At 40.0% G+C, this 18,270-nt stretch overlaps 1 protein-coding gene across 7 annotated transcripts in view; it reads left to right on the top strand.

Moving 5' to 3' along the window:
- The window catches only part of MPPED2 (metallophosphoesterase domain containing 2), a 162,286-nt gene that overhangs the window by 82,359 nt on the left and 61,657 nt on the right, over positions 1–18,270 (top strand). For all 7 annotated transcript variants that reach the window (XM_081063656.1, XM_081063657.1, XM_081063658.1 and 4 more), the window contains one exon: positions 1,761–1,986. In XM_081063656.1, coding sequence (XP_080919782.1) covers positions 1,761–1,986 — 226 coding nt within the window. The remainder of the gene's footprint in view (positions 1–1,760; positions 1,987–18,270) is intronic.

Here is an 18,270-nt window from a genome sequence, read left to right on the forward strand (position 1 = left end):
AAGTAGCTTGCAACATATATTACACTGCTTATTGCCTTATGCTAGTGCAGATTATAAACTTACATAAACATGTATTTGAGGGAGGCTTTCTGTTTTCCATGAGTTGTTCACCTTGCAAATAACTAAGGCTGAAGACATGTCACACAGCATTGTGGGCTAGTCGTCAAGGATATCCACTGACGCTTGGACATAGTGTTTTCAGTTTCATCTTTCTGTAGTATTATTTTCTGCTTTCATCTCTCTCTTCAGCCTCCCCATTAACCCGCATGCTATGTATGCAGTTTCATTATTGTTAAAAACCTAAAAAGCGAGTTAAAGAAAAACCAGGAGCCTTACAAAGTATATTCTGGTGATCTTAAAAATGACATCACTTTTAGCAGCTATGCTTGCAGTGCGCTGCTAGGATCGTGGACTTCATCATGTAATCTCTGTAGTTTGCATTGCTAAAATCCAAGTGGACCTATGATAAAATTTGCCAGCCTCCCCCGCCCCAAAATATAATTCTGTTTCCCACTAAGCTTCGTTACTTAAATCATTGACTCTGGTTTGCTGGTAAGGACCAATGCTTAGAACAAGTGTATCCAGTTTCGTGCTAGTGGAGACTTTCATTCTTCCTGGCATAGTAGGAAACATTAATTTTGTGCTGGACCCAGGAGTCTCAGGAAGCTGGAATTACAGACACCATTGCCCCACCCTTTTTTCTCTCAAAATGAAATGAAATGAAATAAAATGAAATGAGCAGCAGCCCAGCGGTGAGGCTTGAGGGATGGGTAATGAAAATGAATAGAAAAGGGCATTAATTTCAGGATGGGGACAGCTGCCCGGCACTATCTCCCTTTGGATTTTGGTTCTTATAGCATCACGGTGAGTTATTAATATGTATGATCTGTACTTTATTCAAACATTATAAATCTGTGCAGAAGTCTGGTGTTTGGGTTTTCCTTTATAGCTTTCATTCTTCTTCCCAGAATTATCTCATTTTGATCGGGAAACTTTTGCATAAAAAGCACACACCGAGAACTCACATTTCCATACCATAAATATTAAAAGGGGGTTAAGCTTTACACTTTTTTCTCCCATCCCCAATGGGTGAAAAGTTAGCCTTCTAATGGGGGGGGTATTATTAATGTTTTTTTTATTCATAAGCCCAAAGGTAAACTTGAACTTGCCGTATGAAATTGTACTGTGTGGTTCCTTTCATTCATGTAAATTGTGGAATGCTTGGCTATGCCATGTCTTTTGTATGAACGATATACTAAAAATCTAGTAGTCATCTGAGTTAAGAATAGTTGGTTGGCTTATTTTTTTATGAAAGTATAGTTGACATACAATATTATATTAGTTTCGGGTATACAATGTAGTGTACATTTATATGTCGTACGATGTGATCTGCTTATTTTTTGAGGGCCAAACCACGGCCAGGCCTTTCATAGGGATTGTGATTAAGGTGCTTTTTGCTGGACTCATCACAGCATGGATTCATCTCAGTGAACCCGTAACATACAGAAGAGGGAAATGGAACTCGAAAACTTAATGTCTTCTTAGTAGCATTTTAGCTTCTTAGCAGCTTCCCGACTCCCGTGCATTGTCATTTTTGTTAGCATAAAGGAGTAGTCATAAATTTTGGTTCCCATGGAAATATAAAGGAATGCATGAGCTATTTCATTTGGGCATACCGTCTGCTAATCACGCAGTCTCGGCTGTTGTACTTCGTGATGGGAAATGAACGTGCTAATTGGTGCTCTTTTTTCTTATTTCAGGAAACCTGCCATATGAATATAAAATAGTGATTGCTGGGAATCATGAACTGACATTTGATAAGGAATTCATGGCAGACCTTGTTAAACAGGACTACTACCGTTTCCCCTCTGTGTCCAAATTGAAACCAGAGGACTTTGACAACGTTCAATCCCTCCTGACAAACAGTATTTACTTACAAGACTCGGAGGTAACAGTGAAGGGATTCAGGATATACGGTGCACCGTGGTAAGTGTTCATCTGAACAGTCTTCCCCCTTCCGTTTTTTTCTGTCATCGCTAAGAAAGCATGGTGCAGACTTAGGTGTTTAAATGAAAAGGATAACAACTGGAAAGAAACCTTATTGCTGTTGTTTCCAACGTAACACAGAGCCTGGCCATGCTGTGGAGCACAGGGCTGATTATTTTCACTGTGAGGCAGATGTCTTTAGGCAGGATCCATGGGAGTGGGGTTTGGCAGATATGGGTGGAGCTGCAAGTACGTCTGGGATACAGAAAGATTGGGGAAAGTTCGCTATTGCTCCCCTTCACGTAGATTCAGTTCCTCTGAACATTCCATCAGTCTTACGTCACTCACTTCCCTCTCATTTTAAACTGGAAACGCTCATAAAATATCTTGCTTAGGTTAAGGTTTCTCAAAGTTAGCTACACATCAGAGCCACCTGACCAACTCTGAAGAAACAGAGATTTTGAAGCCCTACCCACCCCACGCTGATTCTCCTTCCTGAGGGGGAGGCCAGGAATCTGTATTTTTCCAAGGTCCTCAGATGAGGCGAATGCACGTTTTGGAAGTCACGGGTTGACAGCTCAGTACTAGCGTTCTCAGCACTGAGCTCTAGAAAACTTGAAGCAGGGGCATATTCTTTGGGGGCAGACAAGAAGCATTTTGATCTTGGCTCTATCAGTTGTCAGTCGTCTGGTTTTGAAAAAGTTAATTCACAGAGGATGAGCCTCAGTTTCTGCATCTCTAAGAGGGTGAAAATAATACCTACTTTAGAGGGTTATTATGAGGATTAAATTGGGTGATATTTGTAATGAGTTTTAAAGAGTACCTGTTGGTTTGCTTAACTATCATGTTTTCTGTTCTCAGCTCTGCCACTAAGTATTTATATGAACTTGAGTCTCCAGAACCAGTTTTTTCATCTTTAAAATGGGAGTGTTAGAAGATCAGTATTAAAGGAGTCTTGGATTTTTATTTATTTACTTTTTTGAGAGCTCTATGTGTATACAGAGCAACAGAATTAACTTTTACTCACCCAACCTGGAAAAGTATCCCAGTTCTGCCCTAGGTAGGAGTTGCAGATAAAACTAAAAGAGCACAAACAGAGTAAATTCAGATTGGCCACCCCACTCAACAGTTTGGTTTGTCCTCTGTGGAATAGAAAGTTGAGATATTTCCTACAAATTTTTTTCTAGCTTTAATAGTGGGTATCCAGTGGATGCAGAAAGTATATTTGTGTTTAAAATCAACCTGACAATGATTGTGAACTTGTAATTGAATCCTTAACTATATGCTAGGCACTATTCTAAGTCCTTTATATCTATTATCTCATTTTCTTCCAAATACCTTTAAGAAATGGGCACGATTACGATTTTCATTTGGCAGATGAAAAATCTCTGGCACAGAAAGGTTAAGTAACTGCCCAAGAATCATACAGAAACTAAATGGGAGCGTCCTAATTGGAGTCTGATGACAAGGTATAGGATATGGCATAGGCGGTGGCGGTAGTGGAATGGTAATTGGTGTTTATAATCTGCAGGGGTTATATCCATCTTTATTAATGCACCTCAATCCATTTTTTTATATGTGAGAAGGAGGTTAAGGGCAAAGAGAATAAACAGCAGAAATTAGTCTTATCAAACAAGAATCTGAAAACGGATCTCAGGGTAGTGTGAGATGCTGATATTAGCATTTCTGGGTAAAGGGCAGGAGAGAGAGACCTTTCCCAGCTTTCCATTCCTCTTCTTAGTGACTGTCTAGTAGTTGAGAAATGACAACTGATTGGCAGAGATGCTCTACATAGGATGATGGTCATTATTTTCAATACCTTCAGATGATTTCTGAAAAATCTTCAAAGGGCACAGAAGACTGAAGGCTATTCCTGAGCAAGGAGGACGTTCCGAGATCCCTGGATTGAAGGTTGCTGAAATGATGACAGCAAACAAACTTTCTCCATTGTCTGAGCAGATTCAAAGTAGAAAGTATGAACTGTTTCTTGCCTAGTACCTCTTTACTATGAGGGAGATCTTGACATGGAATCTGTCTCAGCCATTGGAACTGTTGCTACTTTCCCTTTTGATCAAGAATGTAGAGGTTGGTGAGAAGGAGATTCCAGTTGCATCCTACATTTTGGAGGCATCTGTAGTTTAGATATCACTCTACAGATGTTTTTGTTAAAATTAATATTGCTAGGATTTGCTGGTAACCTGAACATTGATTTAAAAATGCCTATATTAGCATTTCTGTGGGGGGGGGCAGATGTTTTTTCCCCAGCCCTTCCACTTATTGAGCCCTGGGACCTGGGGTGAGTTTCTGAACCTCTCCATACATCTGTTTTCTCGTCTCCAATGTGGGAGATAGCAACATTGCTTCCCTCACACGGTTGTTAGGAGGATACATGAGTTAATGCATCCGTAACATGCAGAAGACTTGCTGCCATACAGCAAGCATTTAATAAGTGTTAGCTATTCCTGATATTGTGGGGTTGGTGGTGTTTCCGATCTACTTTGTAACTTTGTCAGCTTCATATGAAGACTGTTGGATTAGGAGTCAGATGGAGTGGGTTCTAGCTCTAGTTCTGCCTCTACTGATTGAGTGACACTCGGTGAATCCGTTAACTTGAACTTCTTTATTGGTAAAAACAGGGGCATTGTGGTCTGTCCTAGTCTCTCTTACATGCCACTCACTTAAAAGGTCGTCAAAGTCAGTGTCTTCAAAGAATATAATTATTTGCAAGCATGCTTGATTACTTTAATATCTTGTACAATTATTAACCTTTTCCACTATTAGGATTTTGACTAGAAGCCAAGCTACCACTTTTTACCTTCAGAAGTTAGGTTCTGTGATTCGCCCCTAACTGAATGCCTGCTTCATAACCCATTAAATACTGCAATCCCAAAATAATGTAAACCGATTTAAGTTTTGGTTTTTTTTTTTTAAGATTTTATTGGGGAAGGGGAACAGGACTTTATTGGGGAACAGTGTGTACCTCCAGGACTTTTTTTCCAAGTCAAGTTGTTGTCCTTTCAATCTCAGTTGTGGAGAGTGCCGTTCAGCTTCAAGTTGTCCTTTCAGTCTTAGTTGTAAAGGGTGCCGTTCAGCTTCAAGTTGTTGTCCTTTCAGTCTTAGTTGTGGAGGGCGCAGCTCAGGTCCAGGTCTAGTTGCCGTTGCTAGTTGCAGGGGGCACAGCCTACCATCCCTTGTGGGAGTCGAACCGGCAACCTTGTGGTTGAGAGGACGCGCTCCAACCAACTGAGCCATCCAGGAGCTCAGCAGCAGCTCAATTCAAGGTGCCGTGTACAATCTTAGTTGCAGGGGGTGCTGCCCACCATCCCTTGTGGGACTCGAGTAGTTGAACCCGTAACCTTGTGGTTGAGAGCCCACTGGCCCATGTGGGAATCGAACCTGCAGCCTTCGGAGTTAGGAGCATGGAGCTCTAACCGCCTGAGCCACCGGGTCAGGCCCCCACCCCGCCACCCCCGATTTAAGTTTGATTTCCATGCTTTTCCAATGACTTTTTTGGAGGCAATATCAAGTTCTAATTTGCTGATATTGCTAGTGGTTTTAATTTAAAAATAGAAATCAAAATAACCTCGATACTAAAAATTTCCATCCTGTCACAGATTTCTCAAAAGTAATTGTCATCTGACCAGGAAGATAGCGGTAACTCATGTATTTTTTAAAATGTGGATCGTGAGTGGGTCTCACTACAGAAAAGGAATGTTGGTCCGTATTCGTTACATGTTTATAACTTGTAGCCCAGCTGAAAGCTTTCTAAAGATCAGGGAGGGGGGAAAAAGTAGTATCTCCTAATTTACAATTTAGCAGCAATTTGTATGTGGAAAATAACTTAAACACCATTCCAGAGCATTCATGTGTGTTTACAGTTGGAGTACGCTGTGGTACTTAGATCCCTAAGGAAAAGGATTTGGATGTGATTTGATGGGTCTGGGAAAATTCAGTGGCCTACACTGAAGAAGTTTAAAGGGGATGCCTTGTCCTGGGAGAAAGATGCTCTCTTGGAAGAAGGACAAGAATTGACCTGTTCCTGGGGAGCACCCCTGTCTGGGGAAGCCTTATGGCAGCTTCTGTGGCTTCTGTATGTATTCCTTCACCATCTCGTTTTTCCAATAATCTTGAAGAAAGGAATCAGGCATGATGTGTTGTCCTCTTTGGGAGTGGCAATTCAGGGACACCTTTCCTTTAACTTACCCTATTGTGTTTTTCTCTCCCTCTTTGGGAGACAGAAGAAGAGGATCTTGGGTTGCTAGGCAGTTAGTTCTGCCTTGGACTTCGCTGTCGTAACAGGAAAGCTTGTGGATTTCTTGTGTCCCTCGTGTGGATACTCTGCCGCCAAGATGGTTCCTCATTTCCTCTTTGTGATCACTCTCAGTTCTGTAATGTCTTTTCCAAAGGCTGAGTATGGTTAGAAAGAGGAGACAAAATTCTCATCTGTCAAAGATTAGCCACTGTCATAACTAACTGCTTGTCTGGTTAGGGTAGATAGAAGGGAGGTGGAATTTTAAAATCATCTTTGTCTTTTTGGTTATCCATCTGTAGCCAGCATTTTAGTGCTGGCAGTTTTCAGTAAACTCACTGGTGGGACTTGGCATTTTAAACATTGAGTAATTCCTTCTTTTTTTCTGATTTCAACTGCTCTTTTGATACTAAGATGCTGTGTAGAAAAAAATTCAGGTACTAATTGATCAGCAGCCAAGCTGCTAAAAGTGAAAAGTCTGTATTGCTCTGAGCTGAGCAGGGCAGTTGCATTGTTCAGCAATAGCCTGCACCTCGTTCCCCTCTTGAACAGAATTGCAAAGCTGGTCTCCCGTAGCTTTTAATGAATATGAGTGGGGCTTTCTGGTGTCCAGGAATTTGATCTCTATGCTGACCAAGGGGTCAGGAACAAAGAGCACATTTTTTCATGTTAGAGTAGACCCAGGTGTAATTTGTCAGATTTAGTAACTGTGGAGGAAGTGCCTTAACTTCTGCAGCAGGAAAATTAGATTGAGCCTAGGCACTGTAATTCTAAAATAGCTGAAAGAGCAAGAGAAAGCCCATTGAGTTGCACTTTCAAAGGAAGTGTGAGCAGGATAATTCTTTCCCCCCTCCTTTCTTCCCCTCATTTCGGATCCTAAACATGTTGAGTTCATTCATTCATTTAGATTTAATTTTTTTCAGCATTTTTCAAAGTGGGAGTAAGTGTTGGTTCTACTGTCTGCAGCATTTATAATTATGCCTGCATACCAATAGCTACAAGGTCGCTCGCATTTCCTTGTTCTGATCAGTGCAATAGTACTTTATGTTTACCCTGTCAGAAAAGCTTCAGATGTTTTTATTTCCAATTATAAGTTTTGTAATGCATCATGTATTTTGCTGACAGTCTTCAAGTTCTTGAAATAGCGAACAAATTAACAGCAGATATTGAGTGAGAGGATTGGAAAACCAATTGACAACTCATATGATAGAATTCAGATATGCGGAAGGGTGGAATGGGCTCATTTATTTTATTTTCACAGTCATACTTTGTAATTAACTTGGGCAAAAAAAAAGAGGAGAGAAGGAAGAGAGGGAGAGGAGGGAGGGAAAAGGAGGGAGGGAGGGGAAGAGGGAAAGGGAAGGGAAAGGAAGGGAAGAGAAGGGAAGGGAAGGGAAGGGAAGGGAAGGGAAGGGAAGGGAAGGGAAGGGAAGGGAAGAGAAGGAAAAGGTAAGGTAAGGGAAGGGAAGAGAAGGAAAAGGGAAGGGAAGGGAAGAGAAGGGAAGGGAAGATTTTCATGTCCAGCAGGAAAATCCTTTCATGCTAAATAACCAGAACTATACAAACAATATTGGTTCTATACCACATTCTCAGGGATTCCAGCTTTTATTCGGGAGGGTTCAGAAAGGTATTGGCATAGAAAAACGTGTGTGTGTGTGTGTGTGTGTGTGTGTGTGTGTTAAACAAACATGCACTCTGCTTTTACACGATTCTGTTTAAAGGCCCAGGCTAACATTTCATTTTTCTTGGCTCAGGGCCCATAGACTCGCCCATTATGAAACCTATGGCTGTTCTGCCCTGCTCTAGAGTTTCAGGCTTTGTTTACATTTTTGCCTGTTTCAGAATGCAGCCGACTGCTCTGAAAGCCACACGGGATCAGATTCACTTCTGGTTTAACAACTGCTCTGTTTATTTGAAAAAGGAGAAAGCAAAACCAATCACTTTGCTTCCTACCTCCCATTGATAGCCGTATCAGTAACTACCATTTCCAGAGCTGGTTTATGCAGAACTTGTGATGTTGGATCTGACTAGTACCTTTCTGCCCACTCTGTCCAAACCTCTCAAGCGTGTCGTAGTGCCTTTACCTGATGTGCTGGTGGTAGATGTAGAGACAAATGTGGCATGGAAGTGTTTGTGTGCATTCAGTCATGCTTGATATCAGCCATTGGCATAACTTACATTTTTGCCTGTGTGTGCATTCTGAGAGACAAAGTCCATTAGCAAACAGCAATAATAAACTTATATTTGGATGGTATAGTCCACTCACAGAACTTCCATATGTGTTACCTCATTTGGGCTTCATCACAATTCTAAATAATTAAAATTTAAATAAAAATACAATTCTAAACAATTAAAATAAGCACAGTATATAATAATAATAATAATAATAGCCAGCATTTATAAGTGTTTACATGTCAGTATTGCCTCCTTTTGACAGAAGAGACCAACGTAGAGTTTTTGACAGAGAAGGTGACTGACCAAGGTCACAGAGTTAGTTGGAGAGAAATAGGACCAGAATCCAGAGTTCCTTTGCTGAGTCCTTTAGACTAAACCAGTATAGCCTACTAACCACAGATGTCCCTCTACTCTGTAACCTGAGGCAACTCAGGAAGTGGCCCGTTAGAAGACTTGGGTATTTCCATCTGGTTACAAAATGGGCATACAGAAATCCAGGCCAGTGTTCTTCAGGAGCCCTCAGGAATCAGTGGTGAGGTATTTGCAGGGGGAAATAGAAGTGTTGAGGGGACAGAATGAAAGAGTTATCCAGTATCTTTTACATGGTGTGGTCCAGAACCTAGGGTGTTAAAAATGACAATTCTACATCTCAGTGTGTCTTAGCATGTGGATCGCTCATTCTGGCCTTCAAGGGGGCAAGTACCAGGCACATGTGGCTTTTTCCCTCTGAATGATCAAGTAGCGGCACAGGGACATGCACCAAGAAGGAACCACTGGCCATGTGCCCCCACTAAAGTCAGGTGTGGCATGGGCCCAGGTACCACGCTCCCAAGAAGACCTGGACGTTGAGACCCAGCCCACTGACAGCTGGCTGTTCTTTCATTTGCTCATGTTACATGGACAGGCTCCTTTTTAACCCAGAGTTATTGCTGGTGGATGAAAGGAGATAATACAGTGGCTATAAGCTCCGTGAGGGCAGGAATCCTGTTGGCTTTGTTCTCTATTGGCTTTGTTAACCTAAGCTAACCCAATGCCTGGCACATAGTGGGTGCTTGGTCCATATCTACCGAATGAATGAAGGAATGAATAAGGGTGGTGGTGGTAGAGATGGGACACCCAGTTGTAAAATGAAAGAAAATACTTCCAATACAAGGTGTAATGTAGCCATCCATCAACAAGGAGGAATAGAGATGGTAGAGCATAATGGAACCAAACAAAGTGCTAAATTATGTCTATGAACTTCTTGAACATATCTGGATCCTTCCTGAACATTCAGAAAAGTAGAAAGCATAATAGCATCTCTCCAGGTTTAGTAAAGGTGAGGAATGGGAGAAGTTGGACAGACTAAACTTAAAGGTAATGAGAGTTTTCAAAGAAAGGCTCCAACAGTATTGTTAAGCCCTTTATTGTCATTTCTTTACCTGAGATGCCTTATCTCCATGTTGTGAGCAGCTCTGAGAGTTTCTGTTAGATTTGGAGACTGCCTCTTCAAGCTGCAGGAAAAGAAGTGAGCGTAAAGTGTGAGTTTGGTAGGGGAGCTTGACCAGATGGGCCTTCAGAAAGTCCTTTGGACATCAGGAACCAGTTTTCAAATATTTGGTATTGTCTTATCACAATGGTTGAATTCTCAGTGATAGAATTCTTAGAGTTGAATTACGGTACCATTTATTTTCAAACTATTGGACAAACTATTGTCCAAACGATTGGACAAACTATTGGATTTCTCATCTTGCACTCTGAACTGTAAGTGTAATGTGAGTTTTTCCAGATAGCGAGTCCACTGAAGTCCCACTGACAGTCTAAACCCACATTTACCTGGTTCCAGTCACTGCGGCTGCTCTGCCTTCCTGCGGCACACTTCTCCCCTGTAGCTCAGATGTGCTCACAAGTAACTCCAAGGAACTGCACGGGTTCCTTTAATCCTCCCTGTGCTCTGTGATGCATGTGACATGGGCTTTGGAGCACACAGTTAGGAGGTTGCCGCTTCCACAGAGTGCTCCCTTTCTGCCAGGTCCTGCATAGCTTCGGGACATGTCTTCTCCCCCTTGTGATGTTTCACAGTGGAGTCATGATAATCAAAGCCATACTGTGTTCTGTGCTGGACAGGGGAGAAGGCTTTGGCCTTCTAGGCTGTTCGGTGAGAGGGCTGTCAAGGAACAATGTCAGTCCCGCTCCTAAGGATTCACCTACAGCCCATGGGAGGCCTGTTGGGGAACAGGCGAAACCATGTTTAGCTCAAGGACATCCCTCTGACAAGGAAGTCTTTGCTAAAATTGGGCTGAACTCTTTTAGCTGATTCTCTTTTCCCTTAAACTATCAGTTCCTCAGGTTAACAAACTTCTGGGAGGACATTCCCAGTGGGAAGACTTACCTGGAATGGTCTAATCCCCAGGCTGGGCATAGTTTAAACACTTGCCACCTTGTTCTGCCCATTAACGGGGGAAGGCAGTGAGTGGTATAGAGGCTGTAGGCTTTGGCCTTTAGAACCAGCTACCCCCAGTGACCCTGAGTCTCAGTTTTATCATTTAGAACTTGTTAAGCAAGTTATTTCATCTCCCAAGTTTTATCTGTCAAATGGGTATGCAAATAACAATAACTACTATTTATTGAGCCAGACCCACATATTGGTACCTTATTCAACAATGGTTTTCAGCCTCACAGCAGCCCTATGAAGAAGGTAATATTACTCCCATTTGGGAGAAGATAAAATTGTAGGTTATAGCAGTTAAATAAACCACTCAAAGACGCTCATTTCCTATGTAGCAGAAGCAGAAGTCCAACTCCCAAAGCCTTTATTTTTTTCACTACTCAGTATATTGTTCATGGGATTAAAATGTAATGATGTATGTTAAGTTCCTGGCATTCAATCGTGTAGTTTTGTAATGGCTATTATGTTTTTGTTTTGTTTGTTTACTTTTTCTTTGTTTTCTTTCTTTTTTTGACGGTATAAAAGGGAGAAGCAAAAGGGCAGAAATGAGATGAATAGGAAACTTAGTCTAGAAAAATGGTTACCCCTCTTCGTGTGTGTGTGTGTGTGTGTGTGTGTGAGAGAGAGAGAGAGAGAGAGAGAGAGAGAGAGAGAGAGAGAATTTTTTAAAAGCAAATATTGTACAGTGCATGGCAAGTTGCTTATAATAAGTGGAAACCGTTTAGGAAAGTAACCTCATATAGCAGCTGCATTTTGTCAAAAAACACGTAAGAAGGGTGAATAGATGTCTGTTAAATAAAGACATGTGGGCATTTTTAAGGTCATTTATATGAGTATTGTTTTAAATGTATGAGTAATACTTGGTACTAGATTTTCACCCAGGAAAAATAACGATAATCTTGGATGGGGACTACAAATTGAAAGCAGGAGGCTGTGTGAGGGCTGCTTCCACAGACAGTGGCAAACTTGAAAGCCTCTGGCATAGCAGACTGTGTCTCCATTCTATAAAGAGCAAAAAAGATGAGTTAGAAATCTGCATTAATTCAGGAGAGGATTTAGGAGGACTGTTTTGCTCAAATATTAGAAGAGATCAGCTTGGTTGAAGTGTAAATATAGTTACTAAGACTAGCAATGTCTAAGTATGAAATTTACAGAGAAAAATGAAAAGTCAATGAAGAGAAGCACTTGGTGTCTAAATGGCAAATTAAAGAAAGTAGGTAGGAGCTAGGCTAAGTAAGTTTCTTCCTAGGGTAAAATTGCCCAAGACAGCATCTGAAGGTGTTGGTGATATTTATTGGGTAATTTAGACACTTTCAGATCTAATATCTGGTATGGTGGGTTTATGATAGATCACATTTAAAAAAGGGGCTAAAATTGTATATGAATCTGTAGTAAATCAATACCGAAGACTACGTAAGTAAAACCATGCTATGTTTGTAAAGGAAAAGAAAAAAGTCAGAGTCAACACACTGATTTCCCATTCTTTTCTAAAATTGGTATGAATTTCTTTTCCATATTATGTACAAAATAATTGCACATAAAACTAAGCGCTTCTGATGCCTGCCTGGCTTTATAACTGGAGATTACTGTTTTGTTCACTACATTTCAAGCTACTGTATATATGGAAATTATGGAACATTATCAATCTGAACACAGCCCAGTAAGATGTAGTGACTTTCCATGCCACACAAGCCTTCATGAACAGTGGGAAGTAGCTTGGAGGGCCTTAGTTATAGAAAGGATTATGGAAGACAGAAACTAGGAAAAATAAAATGTTTTTATTGTCTTCATGATTTTAAAGTCCAACCCCCAAATCACTCGCCATAATCTGCCCTTTATTTGTATTTTGAATGAAGAATCAGTAGAAAAAAACCTTCTTGCTTTGATCCTTTCAGAACAAATAAAAGATACTAGAAATTGTGGGTGGCAAAACTAGTTGGAAATACAGCACTGAGCAAATGTTAGCCACTCTTACTTTTTTTCCTTCAGTGTTATGGCTTAAGGGGGAAAAAAAAACTGTGGAAAGGACATTTCAGAAACTCAATTTGTGGAGTTTGTATTATTTAAATAAATGTATACAGAGGAAGCATTTGAGAATGAGGATTTTAGGCTATGCTTCAGATGCCTCTGTGTGATTAAACATTCCTTCATGCGTCCATTTTTTGTTGTTGTTGTTTTGTGTTTTTCAGATAAAACAGCTTGCTGTCTAGTTTCTTTTCTTGTCCAAAATCAGCCCCTCTCTTTCAAAAAAGGTATCATATCATAAGGAGAAGTATTTGCCTGTTGGTCCAGCAGATTAAGTAGGAAAAATGGGAAACCGAAGTATGTGTGTACAGTGCTGGCCTTGACCTTGTGCTTTTAAATAGCTCTTACTGGAGGCGGATTCTGTGTGGTTGAGGCTGGCATGGTGGCTTCAGAGACAGGCCCATGAAAGGCAAGGGAATTTTCAGGGTACTAAGTACCTTCCTACATTCAAACACCCACACTGTATGTGCTGTTCAGTGTTACTATTAAAGGGAAAAGCTGACACTAAGGAGGGTATTGGTTTGTAAAGTTATTTGCTATAAAAATTACATTCTGTAGAATTTGAACTCTATTCTGAAAAGCCTGAGAGAAACAGGATCACTTGTTTGGAAATTCCGAAGTTTGGCTAGCCTGTAAACCACAGGCTTAACTGTGTTCTAAAGTCAGTTCTGATATTTTGTAACTGTTGATAGTTATGATTTTCATTATGAATGTGTTTTTCCTTGGTTGATTGCAATAAACAGAATAATTGGATTATTGATAAAGCAGAATACCAATATGTCAGAAAAAAAATTATTCTCTTTGTCTATTGAATCAAATACTTTTCTTGTGAAGGAGACCAAAAAAAAAAAAAAACAAAAAAACCGAAAAAACTTGTCTATCTGGGTTTCTACAAGAATAGAAAAAAAAGGTGAAAGGAAAAAGTTACTGCAGAAAATCATCAAGATTAGAAATCATACAAAAAAGTAAACATCTCAGTTCCTAAAGAGTGTTTCCTATGCTTTGTAAACTCTCTTCAGTTAACCAGATACGTGGATGAAGGTTTTACAATTCCAGTAAAAATTCATTCATTCACCTGGTTTTGGTCATTCAAGAATCAGCATCAGTCATCAGAAAGCAGTGATACGTTTTTCTTCTTATGTCTAGCAGTAAGCGTTTCGAAAGCCATATCCCCAGCAAAAATACACAAAAGGTCCATAGCATTACAAAAAACATATATAAATGTATAGAGAAAAGGCAAACTGAGAGATCATAAACCACAAGAACAACAGCGACTTTCTCTTAATGAATGTTCTTTTCTTCTTTCTTTTGTTCTACTTCCCTAGGATTTTGTATATTCCTACAGTGGGTGCATATTTTTACAGTCAGGAAAAAAGGCCACATTCTCTTATTGTAAAATGTGTGTCTAGGGGTAATTTGGAAATTGACTCCCTTCTTCTAACTTTATGCTGTCACTGTGTCTATAATTCTTGTATATTTGTGGGCCTGCACAGATGCACACACGTCACAGATTACCTGTGTGGCAGGCCATGGCACAAGATGGGGTGGTGGAAGCTTCTGTCAGAATCAACAAGTGCTGGGTTTGCCCGGCTGAAATGCAAGGATGCCCCGAAAGCACCCAGAGCCCTGCATCGTTCTGCTGAAAAATGTTTCCCCTTTTAAATCAGAATCTCCAAAACAGGTGGAACCTAGATGGCTTATTTGGTGCTGGGGTAACTGATGGGACCCAGACCTCTGGCGCTGCATTTTGATTCATCCCTGAGTGTGGCACCCTGCAACTTGGGGTCGGATCATCTGGCTTTACAGGATGTGACTTCAGTGGAGGAAAGCCTGGTGCCTACCTTTGCTTATTTGTATTCCGATGCTGTAGCCTCCCCTCCTCTTGTGAGTCTTTGTTCTATTAATCTGCAAAACAGGGCTCAGACTTGTGATTAGTCCTTGGAGCTTGTTTCTATTAATCAGTCTGCGAAACAGGTCGACTTGGAGGCTTTTGTCCCAGAGCTTAATGCGTTCCCCTTGTCAGGCTGTGGTTTAGGCTGCTCCGTTTGCCTTAACCGGGACCAGGCAATGAAATTTGGGTTTTATATGCTGATTGCATTGTCAGGAAAGAAAATACTGTTTGAAACGACAGCAAGAAAATGCTAATGTAGAACTGTAGAGCCGTGGTTTAGGAGGAGGAAAAGTTTATAGAAAATATAACTTGTGTAGCCTGGTTGTGTTGTACAATAAGCTGCATAGTACAGTTGACTAGAACAGAAAAAAAGGCATTATTCGTGTTATATAGTTTAGAAGTATGGTGTTGATCAAAAGTTGCCTGTTAATAATAATGTTATGTGTATTTGAAATATAATTCTCATTTGATACTTAAAGTGGGGGAAGTGTTCTTTTAGTTACAGTATTGAGTAATTATAAGAAGACACAACACAACTTTGTGAATTTCCTTACTTTTTCCCCCCCACCCTCCCTTGTTCTGAATGACCTTGCCACAGATTGAAATTATTCTACCTGTTAGGTGGGGGAAGCTGTGTATCTCAATTTTCTTATCTTCATTATCAAGGGACAAGCACTGACCTAACTGAGGAGATAGAGTGTGGGTTAACTGAGTGATGATTATAAATTGCTTCGTAAAATGCTCATTATCACCATTTTTAAAATTCCGATAACTCCAATTGCGAAGGATAGAATCTCAGGGAAAGAATTTTAATGCATAACTTCTCCCAGGGATAGCGACACAGTAGGAAAAACAAATTCTATTGGAAGTCGTCTGTTACATCTCTAAAAATTTCTCGTAAATTTCAGCATTCATTACTTGTGAAATAACGGCCTGACCCCCTCCGCGGCCCCCCCCCCCCAAAAAATAAGGAAATCTGTTGGAGTACTGTATATGCAAGGAACAAACTGTCAGAGTCCCAAATTAAATTTGTCATCAGTGATAAATTTAGTGCTGTAAGATACTTTAATAAGTGCTTCAGCTTGATTTATTGGTTTTGTTAGTTAACAAGAGTATATTATGTCTTGTACAGAACTTAGCAGAAGCAATTTCTGATTAGACCTTCCTTGATTAAAAAAAAAAATGAAGTCTCATTTTAGTCGCGGTGGTAATTAGTACTAAATTGGAAGGTAAGTAACTGCAGTCCTGTCATTAATATTTTAAAAAGCAAGAAAAAAAGAAAGAAAGAAAGAAAGAAAAATGTCAGAATGTGAAAGGAAAGACATTGAAAAGGTTCTCGTTTTTTATTTTTGTACGTACTTTATTTCCTTTGTGTATATGCAGAGCGTCTAGGCTGTTTTACTGGTTGGGGCTTAAGTTGCAGCCCTTGCATACATAATCACTAATGAGTGTCAGGATACAGCTGCTAATTTGAAGGCTTTGTGGCTCTTTCACCCCAGACACTAGCAGCTTCATTAGGCTCTGCTTTGTCCAACCTAACCTTGCTGGCCTCCAGATCACAGCTAAATACCAACATTACACCAACACCCTCCCCGTTGAAACAGTCCAGACACATTTCCTTTAGAGCTTATCTTATCAGAATCTGCTACTGACATAAACTTGGGTGCCTCTCTAGCATGCCTCATAATTAGAATTACCTTTCTCCAAAGAGGCCCTATTTCCTCACACCCATGGGGGTATTAGTAGATTGGAGATTTGAATTTTATAGCAATTAGCAAATTTCTCTGTCCCCTCCCGTTTTATAACGTACTTTTATAAGGCATAGCTCTTAAAATGTGTTTTTATGGCTGTTTCAGCAACATAAAGCTGAAAGCAACAAAAAGGGAGTTTTTTCCTTGACTTGAGAACATGCATACAACTTGTTAGCAATGATATCAAAGAAAAAAGAAAAAACATCTACTGATATATGTATTTTTTTTCGAGGTTTGTCATTGGGAATCCTTAAAATCAAACCAGGTAGCAAGCACTTGGAAGACAGCGTTGTTTGCTGTGTTCTTCTAAACTATCCTGAGCAATAAAACACTGGGCGTGATGTGTCAAGCTTTTGGTTGTCAGGAAGCAAAGCCTTTATTTTTGAGTGATATTATTTGTAGATTATCTCCCTACTGTTCCCAATTCCCAGAGAAATGCTCTGTGTTCATTTAAAAATTTACCCTGTGTTGACTAGGAAGCAGTAGTCAGGTGGAGGTATATTTTGGTATGGTATATGATTATCAACCAGGAAAATAAATCTTTATCAACTTCTTTCTCATCAGATCCAGTCTTCAAAGCCAGGTTTCTGGTGATCTTATTTTGAAGTGGTTTGATGTTTTTTTGCTTTTTACAGAAAGCCATAAAATTAGAGATGGGAAAGAAGTCTCTGATTGCATCACTTTTTCCACCCCTTTGGTCAGTTTGATCTCTCTCCCTCCAGCTTATTCCCTGGTGTTCCATTCAACCTAGTTTAAGATAGTAAGGCCAGAGAGGCTCCTTGTCCAATCCCTGCTGGGAAAATGTCCCACGATCCTTGACATGTGGATATGCTTTTAAACATGCAAGCTGAAGTTTTCTCCTGCTTTGAGAATACTTTGACATTCTTACGTTCAGTCTCTTTTCTTATTCCTGGCTTCTACACCCTCAGGAACTTTTCCTGTCTCGGTCAAACACTCTGTCCATATTGTGAACAAAGAAACAATACACACATGCCTGATTTTGTCTTTTTATCCTTCTCATTCAAACGACAACATTATTTAAGGGGTTTCTCATTATTAACCATGAGTCTAAGATGTGCCCAAATTTGAATGGCCCATAAATTTTACCTATAAATGAAGCTCATAAATCCTTAGCCGTTCCATTAGAGCCTGTGACTGGACCTTTGCAGAATCTTGTTGGTCCTGAGACTTTTCAGGAGTCTAGAAACAAGATGAGGACTCTGTGAACATTTATTTTTAGATGGACAGAATTAAATTAATAAAATTCCTTAGTTTGTGATACACTACCATCACTGGCCTGTGTATAGCCCTTATTATTATCATGTTATTTATCATTTTCTGAATAATGTAGAGAACAGCCATTAGGCCACACACAGCCAGAGCACTAGAACAATAATTGGTATTTACCTTTATGTTTTGTTCCTCTCTTATCCTTCTGTCTTCCTTCTCCAGGTATACAATGATTTGAATTTTGTCTTTATCTTTTTTTCCCTACTTAAATGTGTCTTAACACACATATCTAAACAATATATGGCTATTGGTTTTGAACTGTATTCAAAAGATATTATGGGTTTTTGCTTTGGATAGGGAGAAATAAGCTCCTAACAAATTTGAACCTCGCACAGATAACTATAAATTCTGGGAAAACAAAAAATAACTACCTAAGGGTTTTGGAGAATAAATACAAGCAGGGAGAATTTTGGAGGGAGTTGAAACTTAGAGGAAGCAACTGACATAGAGTGAGTTTTCCATTTCTGTGTTTTTG

Source organism: Rhinolophus hipposideros (genome assembly GCF_964194185.1).
Source record: "Rhinolophus hipposideros genome assembly, chromosome: 10".
Lineage (NCBI taxonomy): Eukaryota > Metazoa > Chordata > Mammalia > Chiroptera > Rhinolophidae > Rhinolophus > Rhinolophus hipposideros.